Here is a 20,171-nt window from a genome sequence, read left to right on the forward strand (position 1 = left end):
CCATCACATCCCACTTCCAGAGCCTTGGCAGTATGCTGGCTGTGGAAGCCTCCCCTGGGAAGGCATCGGCCTAGGAGGAGACTGAAACCCCCAAAGGAAAGGGAGCAAGTTATTACATGTGATTAGTCTCAAATACCTTTCCTGGGCTGACTTTCCCCTGCCTTCCAGCAACTTCCTGAGTCCCCTCTCCCCATCCCTAACCAGATCATGCTTAGCAAACTAAATTGTATTTTCATTTTAGCCTCAGCAACCCTGAAAGCACGCAACTCTGCTTTATTGTATTATAAAATCCCTATCCAAATAGAAAGCTACTTTTGGGTGGTGCTTTACAGCCACTGAGTGCATCCCATTATATTTTCACAAAAGCCCTGGATTTATAGATACAGAAACAGAGGTTAGAGGGGATAAGCAGCTTGCCTGTTGTTGTACAACTAAAGCATAGATCTGGGGTTTGAACCCAGGTGGTGGACCTGTGCCACATGCCACCTGCTACTTTGAATCTTCTATGCCCCTGCTCCCTTCCCTGAGTTTGGATCAGTAGTTCTCAAGCAGGGGCGATTTTGCTCTCATCTCCCCTGGGGACATTTGCAACATCTGGAGACATTTTGACTTGTGTGAGGGGGTGCCACTGGCATCTGCTAAGGAGAGGCTGGGGTGCTGACACACAACCTACAATGCACAGGGCAGCCCCCAGCCCCCACAACGAGGAATTATCTGACCCAAGATGCCAATAGTGCTGAGACTGAGAAACCCTAGTTTACATAATTGACTATCTCCCTCTTCCTTTTGTCTCTCTCTTTCTAAGCCTGGGCCAGAGGCAGGGGAAGAAAACCTTTCCTATGAGACAGGGCGTAGTGGAGGGAAGCAGGCTCTTCTCTCCCCTGCTGACTTCCTCTGCTGCCTACCCCCCAATCACTGTGCCCTCTTCTCTCCCAGGTCCACATCGACACCAAGAGTGCTTCCCAGATGTTCGAGCTGATCCACAGGAAGCTGAAGTACACGGAGGCCTACCCCTGCCTGCTCTCTGTGCTGCACCACTGCCTGCAGATGCCTTGTAAGTACCCTGTACTTGCTGCTTCCCTTGACTGGCCTGAGCCTTGACGTGGGGCAGGTTGAGACAAGACTTCGGGACCTCCCTGGATTGGGGAGTGTGACCATATCTCCCTGTGCACTTGCTCTTGGGAGGCCAGGCCCCATGACGGAGGCCCCTGCTTTTCCTTCCCTCCTTGGGGCCAGGTCTTCCACTGTCATCTGGGGAAGGAGCTGGGGACTTGGCCCTGAGAAACTCCAACATCCTAGTCCAGAAACAGTAGCTTGATCATTACAAAATTAAATAGCTCAGCGTTCAGCTCATGATGGGGGAGAGATCAACATGTTGGGGAGTTCCAAAAAGTTTTGTGCTTGGGGGAGTAGCACAGGTGTGGAATGAACATGTTTGTTTTTTTCTTAAGGTTTTATCAACTCCTTTATCTAGTCCTTGTTGGCTTCCCCCGTACACTCTTGCCCCTGCTTCTGCCTACAAATACCAAATGTCAGCATCTACGGGAGCAGATGGCTAAGTTCTTAAGATCCAGGTGTGCACAGTGATTGAATAAATTGTACATAATTGCTAATAGCCACTCCAGAATGCAATTTGAAATGAGCTTTAACTGTACCCCTTGGTACTTAAGCTCTTCACAAAGAGAATATTTTGAAAACACGTGTGGCCCACCATAATGGTTGATGTTGGCGGTGTCAGCAATCATAGTGACAGTGATGGCAACTGTGACTTATTGTGTGCCAACTCTGAGCCAGGCATGACGTGAGGTCCTTTAGCACATCGTCTCTGAATCTTAGAATGACCTAAGGAATACACATTATTATGTCCATTTGAATAGTGAATGAACCTGAGGCTCAGCGAGATATTTACATGTAGAAAGAATTTTGGTTTCTGTGGGGTCAAGGGTTGAGATAAAACATGTTCTGCCTCTGTGAGCTAGTGACCTGGCTTTACACGATTTTGCTGGGTAAAAGGTAGAAGGTAAATGATACCACTTTGCGACGCATGTGTCAGTAGACTGGTGGACAGGATAGATGCAGTGACCTGAATTAAGAAGCTACCAGTTCTCCAAAGCTCATTGCAGAAGGTCTTCATGGAGGACATATACATCTCTGGGAAACCTGACTTCTTGTGCTCCCAGGGATTCCTCTGTTTCCTGTTCCATGGGCAATGTGAATGGGTTCTTCTACTCTGCCCCAAAATGGGACTTTGCAGACTCAATATTCTACCTTGTAGGCATTGTGGTTTGCTTTGCTGTCAGGATTGAACTTGTTGGATTTTTATGATGGTCAATAGAGATAAAGTGCTAGGGATTAAGGACCAAGGAAAGAGAGTTTTTGGTTATTAATAAAAAGGTCCATGTCCAGTCAGATGACTGTCATTAGAGGGGATGAGAGTGAGACTATATGAGACCACACACAACACACTATGCCTTTACCTTCGTAGTTCAAAGTCACTTCCACAAGAAATCTTCTCGAATTCCATTAAGCACTTCTCTAACCCATTTTGACTCTCAGTGCACACCTGTAATCAGTTTCTCTTCATCTTTCTCTGTAGAGTAATAGTGTAGATAATACTAAAATCTTTTTTTAAAAAAACTTCCCTGGAGACTTCATTATTCAGCATGTAATATTTTGGAGCAGGTGGTTTTTATAGATAATGTAAAAAGCAATCTGCATTTCCTGGGCATAGTATGCTTAGGGTCCAAACAAGGAAGAAAGGCAGCCAGAAAGTATTTCCGAGAGTAGAGAAGTATATTGGGGAGGTGGCTGACACATCCGTAGAAGTCTAGTTGCTGATAATCAAGAGATGACTGAATCAGCGAGTTGCCATTATCAGCAATGGCATTGCCTCTTCCTGTAGACTGGGAGCTTACCATGGGTGGAGAAGGGCATGCCTCACCAGCCAGAGCCCAGGCAGTGACTCTAGGGTGGGGCCCTAGGGGACTCCAGGGCTCAGGAAAGATATGATACCTGTCATCCCTCAGACAAACGGAACGGTGGCTACTTCCAGCAGTGGCAGCTCCTGGACCGCATCCTCCAGCAGATTGTCCTCCAGGATGAGCGGGGTGTGGACCCTGACCTGGCTCCCTTGGAGAATTTCAATGTCAAGAACATCGTCAACATGTGAGCAGTGGCCAGTCTTTGCCCTGTCTTCCTCCACCTTCCTCATCTCTCTCTGGTCTCACCAGCGAAACCTCAGCTCCCTTTCACAACCCAGTCATCCCCAAATGAGTCTTGGGGAGTATTGTCCAACAGAACTCTCGAAGCTAATGAAAAAAGTGCCATTTCGTTACTGTTCAATGTGGCTATGGAGTACTTGACACGTGGCTATTATGACCAAGGAACTGAACCTTAAGGGTTGTTTCATTTAAATTAGCCACATGACACGTGGCCAGTGATTATTATCTTGGACAGCCAGCACAGGTGTGTTGGGCATGTTCTCGACCCTCGACGATCCACTGCATGGGTTGGATAGATGGGGAATTTAAACACATTAACATAGAACGAGGGTCAGCAAACTATTGTGCATGGGCTGACTCCAGTCCTCCAGCTTATTTGTGTATGGCCCATGAACTAATAATAATTTTTACATTTTAAACAACAAACACAAGTATAAGTGACAGAGACTGTGCATGGTGTGTAAAACCTAAAATATTTACTCTGGCTCTTTGTAGAAAGTTTGCTGACCACTGACGTAGAACCTGACCATTCAATCATGAGGTTGCTGGATAAGGTTGTCAGAGCCTAAGGCCTTCTGGTTTACCATAGTTTATTGACCTTGGCTAGAGAAACACAGAGAAACAAATTTAAATTTATATCAGTTAATAAGAAGGCCTTACATTAATGTACTAATTTTTAATTTTAAGCTTTTACTTAACTTTCAGTATGAGTTTGAGCCACTTGCCCTTAAAGGAGATAAATTGGCTCTCAATTCATTATGTTGCATTCCAAAGCCAAGTAGACAATTATTTTCCAGCTATTCTTGCTGTTTTCATTTGCATAGTCAGATGTTGATGGAGTTAAAAATCCTAATTGGTATGCTGGACAAGTGCAACTGGGAAAGTGATCAAAAGGTAACTTTAGTTTTATTTCCTACTAATTCATTACGTTATTTAGTAGGCAATCTTTTCCACTGCTAGAGGATTAAAAAATCCTCAGGTCCAATGAAGTTTTTACCCCTTCTTGGGTAACAGAAGTCCTAAGATCACTTTCAAGTGCAACACAGTCTGAAATCTACAACTAGGAGGACAAAAATCATGACATTCTAGACATGATTTAGCCTTAAATCTTTCTCCTCCACCAGCTAGGGCCAGGAAACTGGAATGGGTGTGTATGTATGCGTGCGTATGTGTGCACATATGTCTGTGTGTGATATTTGCCTTTTCTCTGTTCTGTTTACCCTGTAACCCCTTCTATCTCCCACCCCTCCTTTCTACTAACCCATCTGACCCTCTGAAGGGGCAGCCTGGGGTAGGAAGGAAAAAGGGAAAAGGTCTTACTTGATAAGGTAATTTAGTAAACAGGCTGCCTGCTCTCTCACCTTGGCATATGGTTAAAGACATCAGTGTGTTCCTGGAATCTTCAGGAGTTCCTTGCTGGGTGCCTCTCACTACAAAACCTAGCTCGCTGGCCATGCCAGATTTTTGTTCCAGCTGGCTGGCTGCTTCCAGCCCTTCCGTCAGCCCCTGGTTCCCTGGCAGTCCAGTGCCTGTAGACTTATGGTGTAGATGTTCTCACTTTTCGCTCAGGTGGAAACAGCTGCCCTTGCATGGGACTGTAATAACTGCACCCCAGTTCCTCCACGAGGCTTAAATCTGACCCATGGGCAACATGCAATCTCTTGTGCCAACAAACTCTAGGAGTGCTGGCAGGGCCCCGCACAGCAATGTTCTCTTTCTTTTGCTCCCAGGGCTTTGCTTGGCTCCAAGCAGGGCCCCAGTCTACCCTGCCTCCCTCCCAACTTCAGGGAACATGAATCAAAACTCTAGGAGAGGGCCCAAAGGAACCCCTTCCCTGGATGGTGATGAAGGAGGTAGCATCTTGGGGATAATAGCAGTGGCCCTCTTCAAAGAAATGTCTTCACCAAATATCTCCCTCTCCATATTCTGTTCTCTGTGTCCTGGGTCTAAAAGTCATGGGTCTAACTCTTCCACATTCTCAGATTTGTAAACGAAATGATTCTTGGGATCTCGCTTTGGGATTTCACCTCTGTTAGGCCTTGGTGTCAAGGTAAAAGCTAAATTTGAACAGTTTCAAGAGCTTGGCATGAACAAGGCTGTCGTCTGTGTCACCCTGAACACACTCAGTCTGTATTGCTGGTGTGGGTGATGTCTCTTGCTCTTACACATTGGTCTTTGGAAACCTGGACCATGGTAGGGCCAATATTTTGATCTCTTTTAAAGGTAAACCTATTTTTACAAGAAGGTGCAAGTCATGATACAACTCTTGGGAGCCTGAGGTTCAGTCCTAGTTCTACCATTAATTAATCTGTCCCTGTTCTCTGAGCCTCAGTAGCTCCAGCTGTATCACAAAGGGGCCAGGTTATAAGGTATCTAAAGGTCTTTTCTCTCACGGTCTCCACACACATAATGTGAACGGGGCAGGGGACCTGGAGAGACACCCGGGAAATCTAAATCCTAGCCTCCTTGATGTGGCTGGACAGATTGGAGACCAGGGTCCCTACCTGGAGGGTAGAGAGATGATGTCTCCTGGGAAGCTGGAGTCAATGGTCAACAATCACATTGCCCCTTCCCTCTATGCCCGGCCAGGCTCATCAACGAGAACGAAGTGAAACAGTGGCGAGACCAGGCAGAGAAGTTCCGGAAAGGTGAGGGGTTCTGCCTAAGCCTGCTGTCCACTCCACATGCCCTTCCCCTGCCCAGCCCATAACTCCATGTCCTTCCAGGGAAGGGGCCACATTACTCACAGTCTCTCCTGTTTCCTCTCCTGTCCCACCCCCATTCCAGAACATATGGAGCTTGTGAGCCGTCTGGAGAGGAAGGAGCGGGAATGCGAGACAAAGACGTTGGAGAAGGAAGAGATGATGCGGACGTTGAACAAAATGAAGGACAAGCTGGCCCGGGAGTCCCAGGAGCTGCGCCAGGCTCGGGGACAAGTGGCAGAGCTGGTAGCCCAGCTCAGCGAACTCTCAGTACGCAAACATCTCCCCCTTTACATAGTTGAGCCAAGACCCTGGGCTTCAGGACAGGGTGGCCAGAGCAGGTGTGGGAAAGGCCAAGGACCCCAGCATGAGGGAGAAGAGAGATGGAGACCTTGGGCCAGGATAGAAGAGACCCTCGAGGCTGTACAGGTGGCACCTGTGTGTTAGTTAGAAAAATAATGTCCCTTCCTCTGGGTGACACTGTCCCAGGAAGCACACCTTGGACAGCAGAGTGCAGCTGGAATTGGATCCACTTCCCTCTCTCAGCTGGAGACCTTGTGCAGTCAGTAACCTACACAACTGCATAGATCTATCCTGTTGTTGCATTGTGATGGCTATGACTCTGATTGTCCACTGCCTGTGTGTGTGACTTTTTTGTCTCTCTGTGGGGATGGTGGTGTGTGTTTGTATGTGTTAGATGTTTGGATGCAGAGAGAGAAAATGGGGCCAAATGTGTATAGAAGGTAAGGGTAGGATTTGGGATCTAGTATAGAAGGAGACTAGGAGTAAGGAGAGGAATCAAGGTGGGAGACCTAAATGGCATCGGTGCTAATGGCTTTGTCCTTGCAATTTTTCTGTTTCCTCACAGACAGGCCCTGTATCTTCCCCACCACCCCCTGGGGGCCCACTCACCTTGTCTTCCTCAATGACAACCAGTGACCTGCCTCCACCCCCTCCTCCTCTGCCCTTCGCCTGTTGTCCCCCTCCACCACCACCACCCCTTCCTCCCGGGGGACCCCCGACTCCCCCAGGTGCCCCACCTTGCCTCGGCATGGGCCTGCCCCTCCCTCAGGACCCCTACCCCAGCAGTGACGTCCCACTCAGGAAAAAGCGTGTCCCCCAGCCCTCCCACCCGCTGAAGTCCTTCAACTGGGTGAAGCTGAATGAGGTGAGCATCTGGGAAGGGGCTGGTGGGCCCATTCTTCTACAGTAGGGCAGTCAGCCTCAGGGACCGCCTGCCTGCCCCTTGTTTGCAGATCTCCACTCCAGGTCTTTTCTTTGGTGGCGGGTAAGGGCAGTCATGTGCATGTACAAAGTGGGTTTGCTGTGCCAGGCAGCTCATGGTCCATGGGGAGAACACCTACCCTGGGAGAGACGGTTGGCATGGGGCAATGCTCACATTGACAAAGTCGTCTACAAATGGAATTTGTGTTTGCCCAGGGTTAATGGAGTCACAGGCAAAACAAACACTGAGTTGAATTCAAGGACAGGGTCCATCTGAAGGAAAGGATGGAAAAATAAGCAAAGAGCTTGGGCCAGCATCTAGGTTTTGGTAAAGATCAGGGCAGTGTATACAAAGGACTAAAGAGTTTGATGGCAAGACATATCCATTTTGACATCTTCCTGGGGGAACCTGCAGACACTGGCCTCATGTCTAGACTAGCAGTGAGAGACCCTAATGAGTATTATCCACTAATAATCACCAATCCCAGAACCACAGGTGGGGGTCGATTCCTCTGTGGGACTCTCATGAGCATAGAGTAGAGATGCCTTTGGTTGCATTAGACCTCTAGCAATCGAAGGCCAGTTCCAGCCTGGACCAAGCCCTGCCTCTGGTTCTGCACAATGGCAGTCCTATTAGGAGGACTAGGAGCTTTATCCTTGAGGTAAACACCTGCATGGTAACTGGTTTCAGTTATGCTGGCTTACTGGGATTTGAAGCTGGGATGAATGGATTCCACACTGACCTTTATCCTACGGGCCTGTTGGACTAGCTCTTGGTGAACTCATAACTATACCATTGTGTTTGAGCTTCAGTGAGCTCAAATGCAGAGTCAAGAGATGCAAGACTGCTCAGTAGGTGGTCAGCTATCTATTAGGGCTCTTCTCCTAATGGCAGACCAGGTAGATGAATAGTAAGAAAATGCCCTTGTCCTCTCAGAGCTTAGGATCTGCCAAATTAGGAAATGTGTTCAAAGAAACACCTAGAGAGCCTGGGATGAGTTAAGGGCGAGGCTCTAAGCAAACCAGGTGTGGCTTTAGCGGTACAACCTCTGTAAATCACTCCACTTGTATCTCAGTTTGCTCATGTGTGAGATGATCTCGAAAATTCCCTCTGCCTCTGGCTTTATAATCTAGGTGGAAAGATGAAGTGTGAACACAGCCCATTTGTAGTTTCCTGGGCCTCTGATAACATCTCTAATCTGAGTTACTTAAGCTTTAGAGCCACCTGTTAGCAGCACTCAAAGCAAGATTGTTCAGGTTGGTGACAGGTGCACTGCACAGTTGTACCCTGTGGGTGCTCTGTGGCCATGAGGTGAGCCAGAAAGACAAACTGCACATGAGTAGGCCAAATGCTCTGCAGAACCAAAGGCTGCAGGCTGTGCAGAAAGGTTCATTGTCCACCATCAGAAAATAACATTTTGTATTGTGGTTAAAAAAAAGAGAAATAACATTTTTGTCTCCTATTGTCACAATTTATAATGTAAGATTTTAAAGATGTAATAAAAAGTTATCATGCACATCAATGATGAAGGAAGGACAGCCAAAGCAAGTAATATTTTTATCATATGAAGCTGTGTGCTCAGGAGTTTCACTGGGTCCAGTAATAGTGAAGTCTACACAGATTCCCCAGGGGCCCAGAGCAGGCCAGAGTTTCATTTCTATACTGGAGAGTGTGGGTTTGTTGGAATAGACAGTGGGGGACATTTGGAGAAGTAGGGAAAGGTGAAAGGCTTTTAAATAACATTTGAGAACTTATCACCCCAATCCCAAGCTTTTAATTGTGTGACAGGGGCAGGTTATGGAATCATTTGAGCTTCAGGTTCCTGATCTGTAAATGGGGTAATAATAATGTCCATCTCAAGAGACTGCAGCCATGCAGTGGCTCACACCTGTAATTCCAGCATTTGGGGAGGCCAAGGTGGGCAGATCATAAGGTCAGGAGTTTGAGACCAGCCTGGCCAACATGGTGAAACCCCGTCTGTACTAAAAATACAAAAATTAGCCAGGTGCATGCCTGTAATCCCAGCTACTCTGGAGGCTGAGGCAGGATAATTAAACCTCGGGGGTGGAGGTTGTAGTGAGCCAAGATTGTGCCGCTGCTACATGCTGCACTCCAGCCTGGGCAACTCCGGCTTGAAAAAAAAAGAGATTGCTGTGAGGAGTCATTGACTTCCTACATACAAAGTACTTGGAACAGTGACTGGCATATAGAAAGTCTTCATATAAAAGGTTATTATTAGTGGCCCTACCATGTATGTTGGAAGTATGTTATCTCACTTAATTCTCACATCAACTTGGTGAGGTAAAAAAAATCATGGAGACTCAGTTTCCTTTTATGTGACATGGGAGAAAAATCTCATCCCTCCATCTTCCCACAGTCCCACAAAATGGTAGGGCTGGGAGCGTCAGCAGGCTAGGCCTGCCTGACCCCAAAGGCAGTGCACCATGGGGGAAACATAACGAAACATGAGAAGGCTTTCCCTGGCATGTGAAGGATACCTCCAGCGGGCAGAAGTCCCCGGAGTCTAGACTAGAGATGATGGGCTGTTGGCCAGAGTGGTGAGAAAATCAAATTCGAGAATTATGCAAGGTGGGCACATCAGGGCAACGCGGTGAGTGTCAACATGTAGGGAATGTTAGGAACAGACTTACCACTTTCTGGTTCCGGACCTCAGTTATACCTCCTCGAAGAGCCTCAAGTCCTTCTGGCAGATGCTAGAAGCTGGGGGTGGGCTGGGCACTGTTTGGGAAGAAGTGAGAGAGAGAATGAGAGAGAGAGAGAGAGAGAGAGAGAGGGAGAGAGAGCCTGGGCTTAGTCGGCTGTCTCATGGGAAATTCTTCCCAGTGTGGAACAGCCAGCTCTCTCTCTCCAGCCCGTTTCTTCTTACCCCAGCCTCACCAAGAATAGAGAAGGATGGGAAGCTTTACCTTTGCAGGCTTCTCTCTCCCCTAGCTCCAATCTGATCCTAGCTGCAGAGGGAGGCCTCCCTGCAGATTAGACTCCCGCTGCACGCTGCTTCAGCCAGCTCCGTCTCTGCCTTCGCTGATTCCATTCCCTTCTCATCTTCTCTTTGCCTCCCACACACCCCTTTCCAGAAGCCTGACTCCTCTCCTAGTCCCTTCCCCTACCCGACGCGTGCGTCTGTGAGCACACACATGCTCACACACACACACACTCATACACAGTGGTTGTTTCTGCCATGAAAAGAATGCATCTGTGTTGGGGTTGGCCAGCTGCCTGTATCCCTTGCTGCTCCAAGCTTCCCAGCCGCATTCCACGAGAGGGTCCCTGGCCTTCAGAAGGCCACAGGAATGTCCCCACCCCCCGACTCTGGCCTAGCCTCCCCTTTCCAGAGTTTAAGAAAATAACAGTGAGTGAAAGGTATGTTTCTCTCTCCAAGTCTTTCTGAGGGGGAGTTGTAGGGAGAAAGAGGAAGAGGAGGCATTAAACAAGGTTCCCTGGCTGTGCTCTAGGTAGAGGAAGGCAGAGAGATTCTATGCTGAAGGACAGCAAAGCTCTAGAGGAGGTGGGGATTCCTGGGAGGGGAGGGTTGGAACGCCCTGTCAGGAGCTTGGCTCACTGTGCTATGGGCCATCAGCAGGGTGCTATGAGACTTCCAGGGTTTTTTCTTTTTTTTCCTTTTGGCTTGGCTTGGCTAACAGCTCCTTTCCAGACCCTAGTGCAAAGGTCCTACACAGAGATGGGGTAAGGCCTAAATGGACAGGTCTTGGAATGTAAAACCCTGTTGTAAAGGATAGTAACACCCTCCCTGGGTCTGACCAAAGGGAAATTGTGGCAGAGTCTTGCTGGTCTCAGCAGTGTCACTACAGGTGCCAGGTCCCAAACTTTGGTATTTGTCCACTTTCTGAGAATCTGGGAAAGTGGAAAGAAGACCCTTGGGAAAGAAAGCAACCATCTGAGATACATAAATACAGTCAGTGCTGCAGCTTTGAGGATCACAAATATGTATGGCTTTAATCTTCCAATGATGGCAGCCAAGGACAGGAGTGACTCCCAGGCACCCTGCCCTTTAGGGGGAGTGGGCCTGTGTGAAGTACTCTGAGAGCGCAGCTTCTGACTTTGCTTTTGGAAAAAGTGAAGTGCACCCCCTTTCCTACTGCCTACCCATCCTCCCAGCACCCCCCGGGATTTCCAGAACATGCTTACATGTGGCTCCATGCACAAGGGAAGAGAAGGGGATTGTCTCTGGCCTCTACGCTGGAGCAGAGTATTCAAGAGGGTTGGAGGTTGAGGGGAGCAACCACCTCCCTTCTGAAGGTCTGAAATCCTGGTCGTTGTAGTATGTGCAGTTGGGAGAGAAGTGGGGTTAGGGAGGCACGGGGCATCTCCATGACGGAGTTGGGCCAACCATGGGGTCTTCTCCCTACCCTGACTCTTAGGAGCGTGTCCCTGGCACCGTATGGAATGAGATTGATGACATGCAGGTATTTCGGATTCTGGACCTAGAGGATTTTGAAAAGATGTTTTCAGCTTATCAGAGGCACCAGGTAAGACCCTATACCCTCTGGCCTCTTGGGTTTTAACTTCCATATACCATACCCTTGAACCCAAACCTCAGCTTGTTTTCTTTCTGCCTGCCTGCCTGCCTTGCCTTGCCTTTCCTTCCCTTCCTCCTTCCCTTCCTTCTCACGTATACTGAATGATTTTATTCTTTATGAGGTGATGATTTTATTCTTGCCCAGGATGTAGGTATGAAGTAGAGGTGCACAGGCTATAGGGGGAAACATCCTTGTATTATGGTTCATATTTATACACCAAGTATTGAAACAGTGATTTGTCCATTTCTCTCTTCCATCCTGGAGCATCGGAGGTAGAGTCACAAGGCCTGACCACTGTGAACCCTTGCTCTTTCTGGCCCAGGATTCAGGGACTAGGCTTAGAAGGCATAATCACTTCTCAAACCACTTTTCCACCACATTCTGTCTGTCAACACCTCTATGAGACCGAGCAGGGGATGCTGCCTTGCAAGGAAGGCAGAAGGTGCTGCTCCATATCACTCAGGGGGCTGGGGCTGGGGCTGGGCTTGGGGAGGCCTTGGATATTGCTCTCAAGGCTCTCTGTGCAGGTGGCTGCCAGCAAGTCTGGTCCTCCACTCACAGAGAAAGTATGGGGTGAGTTGCTGCCAGAACGCAGGGCGTTCCTGAGGTGGGAATCTCAAACTGTGCCGAGTACCTGTGGGGATTGCCAAAAGGGTTGCTTCTCAGACCTCACCCTCAAATGAATGTGATTCAGGAGATGAGTTGGGGCCCAGGAATCCGCATGGGAACTAGCACAGCGGGGGGCCTTCCCTCTAAGTCAATTTAGGGAGTGACCAGCTTAGAAGCCTCAGGGAATTGCTTTCTCTCTGGCCCCGCCCCAGAGGGACTAATCCCTCTTGGGGCTGGGCTACCATCTTCCTTGTTTTCTCTACTTAGCCTCGGACCTCAGTCTCGAGGGTTTCCCCGGTTGCCAATGAGTGGGTCCTGGCAATGGCTGGGTGTTGTGGCCTGGCTCCCCACTGAGCTGGAGAGGGTGCCCTAGCTCACTTTTCTGCCCAGCCCCGCTCTGTGGATGACCGAGGACACATGCAGCCGCTCCTAGGGCTCTGGCCAGATGATTGTTTGTTTTCATGTGGGTGCCCACAGCATCAGATTCTCTACTCCTAATTCCAGGAGACATTTTTAACCCCATGTCCATGTCAGGCTGGCAGCTGAGGCTGCTGGAGCTGAAAGGAACTCTTAGGAGCACTGGCTCCTGGGAGCCAATTCTCCGCAAGTGGGGCTGAGGACAGAGGAGTGTGTGGCAAGCGTCCAGGCTTGGTGAGCGCAGGCCACCTCCTCGTTTGAGAGTCTTTCTGCAGGACAGGGCTCTGGTCCAGCCTACCCATGCTCCAGGGCCCTGAAGTGAGGCTGGGATGGGGCCAGTCAGGAAAGAAGGTTATGGGTTTTGGACAGACTGGGTCTGGGGCATCCCAGCTTGGTGAGTTGAGAAGATTTAAGACTGAAAGGCCCCCTGTCCTGTCCCTCTCACCTCTCTGAGCCCACACAGTGCAATCACCTGCCTCCCCTCACTCAGTGGAACATCCAGTCTCTGGGACTAAAATCCCAGCAGCAGGACTGGAGAGATCCCGGAGGCCGTGTTAACCTTGTTTCCTCCTCTCACAGCTGGTTGTGGGGCGGGGGAGGTCCTGGGAGTCATGGTCTTCTCTATGCCCCATGCAGGTTTTGAGTTGGTAGCTTCCACTCCATCAGTGTCAGGGAGAACAGAGGTGTGGGCTGTGCCTCTTCAGTTCCCATTGTACATCAAAGGACAGGTGAGGGACAGAGAGCAAATTCAAGGACACCTGCTTTCCTCTGCCTCAATAAACACAACTTTCTGGAGCTTCCAGATAGAGTTCATTTGTGACTCCTCCCCTATTTAGAAAGGTGAACTCATCCCAGGATGGAGGAATGTCCTCTACCCTCTCTGCACATTTTCAGCAGAGGAAAAGGAAGCACAGGCAGCAAAGCCTGGGGTGGGAGAACTCAGGGGTTTGGTCTGCGCTGACTGGGGAGTGGTGGTCCCACTGGGCAGAGGGGAGGAGCTGCCTGATCTCCGCTTTGTTTGGCTTCTCCGTGAGTGCGTGTGTGCTAGAAGCAGCTCCTGTCTAGTGCCACTTACGGGTGCCTGTCTCCAACCATGGGTCTCACTGGGACAAAGTGGACAGTGTAGATGCTGAGGGATACCCCTGTCTGTCATGCTATTTCTGGGTCCCCAAATGTCTTGGCTAATGTTGTGCATGTTTAATTCTCTGTTGGCTGTGGCTGCCGCCTAGGAGCTGATAACTAATCCTTCTCAGCAGGTGAGTTACTCTTGGGGCTCTGACCACTCCAACTGTTAACTGCTGTCCCGGGCTGCTGCTCTGTACTGGGCCAGACAGAGAGGACTTGTCCATTCCACCTTCTACCTTATCCCCCATTCATACAGGGTGGTATCGGAGAGGACCCCCAAAGAGAAAGAGGAAATGTAGCAGAGGGAGGTAATCAAATAGACCCCTGGCAGCAGTGAAGGTCAATGTCTCCTGGAATGAGGAGAAGGCTTCTAGGTCTACTGTCTTACACAGCAGGCCAAAGGAGAGCCTTTCCTGTAAGGACACACAGGGTAGGCACTACACAATTCACAAACATAACCATGCAAGGTGGCCCCTGAAGCTGTGCAAGAGGGACCTCCCAGAGGAAGAACAACACACTAGATAGCCTCCTGCCTACCTCACCAGGGGCCCAAGAGGAGGAGTGGGGCGGGATCAATGGTTTCTCTGGAATCTGCCTGCTGGGACTCAGAGGAGAGAGTTCTGCCTCAGTTTCCATACCTCTGAACTTGTGGATGCTCTTTACCTGGGCACCTTGGGCTGTACCTGAAGTCCCTAGGAGTCAGTAACTGTTCCCTCTGGGGGTTTGCAACCAGCTTCTCAGCATAAGCCTGAGGAAGGCCTCTGGGTTGGGCAGTAGGAGTGGGAGTTGATTCTGTGGGAGACACGGTAGGTTATGTCACATTGCCCAAAGCCACAGGGATCAGTCATGCCCTGACCCACTGGCACAGCCCCTTCCCTTGTTGTCCAGAATGGATAATTTCTTAAAAAAAAGAAAGGCTGGGAGACTCCTCAGTGTCCTTCCCCAACCCATTGGAGCCTATGGAAAAGTCCCAGATACCTTCTCTTAAAGTTAGCCATTAGCCACCCCCACCCCGTCTTTTTCTTCCCCCTTCCCCTCACGCCGGGAGCATTTCTGGATTGGTAGGAGGTGGCTGTTGCGGGGTGGGTAAGAGGAGTATTAGGGAACACACACCTCAACCGTCCACTTGACTTGTTGGTTGCAGAAAGAGCTGGGCTCCACCGAGGACATCTACCTGGCTTCCCGCAAGGTCAAAGAGCTGTCGGTCATTGACGGCCGGAGGGCCCAAAACTGCATCATCCTTCTTTCCAAGTATGTGCAAAAGAAGGTGGTTGAGTTGAATGCCTGGGGGACAAAGGGGGCGGAGGAATGGAGTGATGGCAGTCTTGGGCCTCTCCCTCTCTGCTGTCCCCTGGGAGGGGAGGGCATTGATCTAGAACTGTCTCCTGGGAACCTGCCTTGAGCAGCAGTTCGGGGCTCTGCAGGCTCTGCCCAGTCACGAGGCCCTTGCCCAGCCTGGTCAGCGTCTGGCGGCTGAGTTGCTCTAAGCCCACGGAGGGCCTCGCTTGGCTCAGGCCATTGAGCAGCATGATCTCAGCCCCTAAGCATTTCCCGCGGCTGCAGAACAAACAGGGCAGTATCTGCGCTAACAGCACAGCTTCTGTACCGGGGCCTCCTGCCTGAGCCAGGGTCAGAGGGCACCACCTCCCATACTATACTTAGTGCTGCCCCAGCTGCCTCTGAGACATCCTCCCCCCTTTCCTCTCACAAGCCCCAGGCCTCAGTTTCCCCCACTTGATGGTGGAAAGAATTCTGAATCCCCAAGGTTCCCAATGGGGGTGCATGTGGAGGGGATAGGGAAGGGCTACGGGGCTGTGTGGCTTCTCCATCTCCCAGACAGCAAGACTGATTGGGACAGCTGTGTGGGAGCTGAGGCGCTGTCAGAAGACTGAGAGCAACTCTGTGTTCTGAGAACGAAGGCAGCAGGAAATTGCCCTCTTAGTGGCTTGCCGATAATCCTGGCCTCCCGTGGAGATGCTGTGCATTTTTTAAGCATGAGGAGGAGGAAAAGGATCAGGAACTCTTTGCCCTGTCCCTTTGGTCTACATTGAAGACATCTCTTTTACTCCCAAATGGCCCCTATCAGCTCTGATGGATTATCAAGAGAACAGAGACCCTCACGTCTCTATTTCGACACTAAAATGCTCATTATCAAGTTTATGGACTGAATCATACTAGTTTAGTCTAAGAAGGCTTTGTAGAGGAGGTGAGGGGGGAGTACTATTAAATACATTCCCAAGTCCATGTTAGGGAATGAGGGAAGGCGGAGTGGTACCTTTTGGAGAAGAAGGTTTGAAGGCTGTCCTGGACTGAGGTGGGGTTTTGCTTTAGGTTGAAGCTTTCTAACGAGGAGATCCGGCAGGCCATCTTGAAGATGGATGAGCAGGAGGACCTCGCTAAGGACATGCTGGAGCAGGTGAGGACCCTCGTGGGAAGGAAGGGGAACTGAACCCAGGGGCCAGCCATGCCCCTTCCCAACAGCCCCCAGAGAGGCTACGATTTTTGGGTCAAGGAGAAATCAGGCTGGAAGAGTTAGGGAGAAGGTTTATAGAAACCCCCCTGGGCCGGCCCTTCTCGGGGAAAGCTGGAAAAGGTTGTGTGTTCTCCAGGAGTCATTCTCCCATGGCTCCCAAGGCAAAGTCAGATGAGGAATAGTGATATCTTCCCCCTCAGTTTTTTTTTTTTTTTTTTTTTTGGATCCTTTGGGAAACCTAGGAAAGACACACACACGAGAACATCATCAATTGGACTTCATTACAATTCAGAACTTCTGTTCATCAAAGGGCATGGTTACTGAGTGAAAAGAGAAGACAAACCTTAGAAGAGATTTGCTATACATACGTATAACAAAGATCATATTCAGAACAAAGAACTCTACAAATCAATGAGAAAATGACGAAGAAATCAACTTAAGAATGAGCAAAAGACTTGAAAGGGGGCTTCATGAAAGAGGATTTCCAAATAGACAATAAGCATATGAAAAGGTGTTCAATACGATTAGTTGTCAGAGAAATACAGTCAGCCACAGTAAGGGGGCACCACACACCCACCAGAGTAGCTAAAATTAAAAAGACTGACAATGCCATGTGCTGGCGAGGATGTGAAGCAATTGGAATTCTCATGTGGCACAATTATTTTGGAAAATGTGCACTCTACAGCTAAACATACACCCGCCCTATTGCCTAGTAATCCCACTCTCAGGTGTAACTCCAGGGAAACGAGTACAAATACTAAAATAAATACACAAGAATATAGTTGACCCTCAATAATGTGGGGGCTGGAGGCATTGACCTTCTGTGCAGTCAAAAATCCACATATAACTTTTGACTTCCCAACAACCTAGCTACTAATTGCCTACTGTTGACCAGAAGCCTTACTGATAAGATAAACAACCAATTAACACATTTTTATGTTATATGTATTATATGCTGTATTTTTACAACAAAGTAAGCTAGAGAAAAGAAAATGTTATGAAGAAAATCATTAGAAGGAAGGCCGGGCACAGTGGCTCATGCCTTAATCCCAGCACTTTGGGAGGCCGAGGTGGACAAATTACTTGAGGTCAGGAGTTCAAGACCAGCCTGGTCAGCATGGTAAGACCCCATCTCTACTAAAAATACAAAAATTAGCCAGGCGTGATGGCACGTTGCCTGTAGTCCCAGCTACTTGGGAGGCTGAGGCAGGAGAATTGCTTGAACCCAGGAGGCGGAGGTTACAGTGAGCTGAGATAGCACCACTGTACACCAGCCTATGCAACACAGTGAGTGAGACTGTCAAAAAACAAACAAACAAAAAGAAAATCATTAAAAGGAGAAAATACATATATTGTTCATTGGGTGGAGGTGGATCATCTTAAAGGTCTTCATCCTCATTGTCTTCAGGCTGAGGAGGAGGAAGAGGAGTGGTTGGTCTTGCTGTCTCAGGGACAGCAGAGGCGGAAGAAAATCCACATACAAGTGGTCCTGCATAGTTCAACCCTGTGTTGTTCAGGGGCCAACTCTATTTATAGCAACTTTATTTATAAATCCCCCAAAGTGTGAACAACCCAACTGTCCATCAATAGGAAAGTGAATAAGTAAACTGTGGTATATTCATACAGTAGAATCATCAGCAATAAACAAACGACCATGACATGGATGAACCTTAGGCATTATGTTGGGGAGAAGCCAGACATAAAAGAGCATACAGCATGAGTTCAAGGACAGGCAAATCTGGTTAACGTCCTAGAATTCAGTTGAGAGCCTATATTCACTTGAACGCCTTACTGAAGTGATACAAAATAACTTTCCTGGGGGATAGAAATGTTCTCTATCTTAATCTGAATGATGACTCAATGGATGGAGATTTGACAAAAATCACTGAACTGAACATTTAAAATGGGTGCATTTTATTTTATATAAATTATACCTCAAGTTTGTTTAAAAGGAAAGAAAAACCATTGAGCCGTACATTGAAGAATAGGGTACTTTAGGCCAGACGTGGTGTCTCCTACCTGTAATCTCAGCACTTTTGGAGGCTGAAGTGAGAGCATCGCTTGAGCTCACGAGGTGAAGACCAGCCAGGGCTACATCGTGAGAGCCTGTCTTTACAAAATAAAAAATAAAAAAAAATTAACCCAGTATGTGCTGCACGCCTATATTCCCAGGTACTCAGGACCTGAGGTGGGAGGACTGCTTGAGCCCAGCAGGTCATGGCTACAGTGAGCTATGATTATACCACTGCATTCTAGCCTGAGGGACAGAGTGAGACCCTATCTTTAAAAAAAAGAAAGAAATACTGTATATCAGTTACATCTGAATTTTAAAAAAGAAAAAAGAATTTCAGAGCTGGGTGCCCTGTCATCCCCTTCAGGCAGAGGAAACAAATCGGTCCACACAAGGGTATCTCTCTTTTTCAAGGCGCCCTCCCCATCTTGACCTGAGTCAGTACAGCTTCTCACACCCCGCACCCCATGTCTGTGCTCACCAGTTGCTTGTGTGACTTGCGCCTGCTCTTTGCAGCTCCTCAAGTTCATCCCAGAGAAGAGCGACATTGACCTCCTGGAGGAGCACAAGCACGAGATTGAGCGGATGGCCCGCGCTGACCGCTTCCTCTATGAAATGAGCAGGTTGGGGCCGTAGGCATGGCAGGGATTCGAGCAGGTGGGGTTCTGGCAGGTGGGGCTGGGATTGGGGCAGGTGGGGTTCTGCCAAGAGGAAGGGGACAGAGGTGGGCAGGCTCAAGAGGAGGCTGGAGCTGGCTCCTGGAGCTGGGGCTGGCCTGGGTAGGGGTGGGATACCTCAAGACATGGCTCACCTTGTCTACAGGATTGACCACTACCAGCAGCGACTGCAAGCCCTCTTCTTCAAGAAGAAATTCCAGGAGCGGCTGGCTGAGGCAAAGCCCAAAGTGGAAGGTAGGGCTGAGGGTTGCAGGAGGCTTAGAGTGGAGAGGCATCTGAGAAAGGGAGGGTGGGTGGGAGCCAGTGAACAGGGGCAGAGGGAAACCCCTTTCTTATTCTCAACCCAAAAGCAAAAGCAAAACCTCAAAGACAAAATGTAAAATGATGATTATAAAAATATGCACTTGCTTATATTAGCACATGCACCAACCTTGTGACATGTTCCTTATGCCTCAGCATGCAAGCTCTCCAAGGTGGGGCATCTATTGACATCTGCCCCAGCATGGGATGGAAAGGTAGAGAAGATAATAGCTATACCTACAACAATGCCTGGCTGGGACTGAGCTCATCGGTCTTTACCCTGCTTGAGAGGTACTAGGCTCATAGAAGACTTCTGGGCACGTTAGTTTTAGTGTGATTCATTCAGAAAGTAGGAAACTGCACAAGCTGATTTCTAGAGGCATCTGATTTTCTGAGTCAGGGAACACCTCCAACACAGGCCATTTCCAGATGAGAAATTTGTAGTTCAATGAGAACCATGCGCCAAGCATTGTGTGAAGCACTCTGCTTGGTTGGTCCTCATTTGGTCATCACAGGAATCCCACGAGTGGGTGCTATTATTAACTTCCGTGTGCTCCATTCTCTCCTCTCTAAAGTGGGGCTGTGTTAATGTCCCGAGGCTATGACACTGGTGAGTGGTGGAATCAGGGTAGGAATGCAGATGGCTGATCTTCAAAAGCAGTCCCTTCCCTCTTGTCCTCTGGTACTTCCCAGGGGCTGCCTGTGCTGATGGCAGAGTAGGGAGGGGTGTGGAGTTGTTGGGAGAGGCAGGAGGTCAGGATGGTGGGCAGACATGTGGACACAGGAGGTAATAAGCAGGAGAGGCTGGGAGGCTCATCTGTGGAGAGGACAGGGTCGGAAGAGTGGAGCAAG

At 49.0% G+C, this 20,171-nt stretch overlaps 1 protein-coding gene and 1 long non-coding RNA gene across 6 annotated transcripts in view; one reads left to right on the forward strand and one right to left on the reverse strand.

Moving 5' to 3' along the window:
• The window catches only part of DAAM2 (dishevelled associated activator of morphogenesis 2), a 115,828-nt gene that overhangs the window by 83,564 nt on the left and 12,093 nt on the right, over nucleotides 1–20,171 (forward strand). For 4 of the 5 annotated variants that reach the window (XM_033217055.1, XM_033217054.1, XM_033217057.1 and 1 more), the window contains 11 exons: nucleotides 937–1,054; nucleotides 3,027–3,165; nucleotides 5,811–5,869; nucleotides 6,009–6,193; nucleotides 6,792–7,091; nucleotides 11,549–11,656; nucleotides 13,963–13,989; nucleotides 15,003–15,109; nucleotides 16,190–16,274; nucleotides 18,859–18,965; nucleotides 19,165–19,253. In XM_033217055.1, the coding sequence (XP_033072946.1) occupies nucleotides 937–1,054; nucleotides 3,027–3,165; nucleotides 5,811–5,869; nucleotides 6,009–6,193; nucleotides 6,792–7,091; nucleotides 11,549–11,656; nucleotides 13,963–13,989; nucleotides 15,003–15,109; nucleotides 16,190–16,274; nucleotides 18,859–18,965; nucleotides 19,165–19,253 (1,324 nt within the window). The remainder of the gene's footprint in view (nucleotides 1–936; nucleotides 1,055–3,026; nucleotides 3,166–5,810; nucleotides 5,870–6,008; nucleotides 6,194–6,791; nucleotides 7,092–11,548; nucleotides 11,657–13,962; nucleotides 13,990–15,002; nucleotides 15,110–16,189; nucleotides 16,275–18,858; nucleotides 18,966–19,164; nucleotides 19,254–20,171) is intronic. The other variant, XM_033217058.1, reaches the window with a different exon arrangement.
• On the reverse strand, nucleotides 17,655–19,294 carry LOC117087173. The gene is made up of 3 exons (XR_004438713.1): nucleotides 19,154–19,294; nucleotides 18,824–18,897; nucleotides 17,655–18,441 (listed from the first exon to the last, which is right to left on the reverse strand). It is a non-coding gene; the product is annotated as an uncharacterized LOC117087173 (long non-coding RNA).

Source organism: Trachypithecus francoisi, unplaced genomic scaffold, assembly GCF_009764315.1.
Source record: "Trachypithecus francoisi isolate TF-2019V2 unplaced genomic scaffold, Tfra_2.0 Lachesis_group10, whole genome shotgun sequence".
NCBI lineage: Eukaryota > Metazoa > Chordata > Mammalia > Primates > Cercopithecidae > Trachypithecus > Trachypithecus francoisi.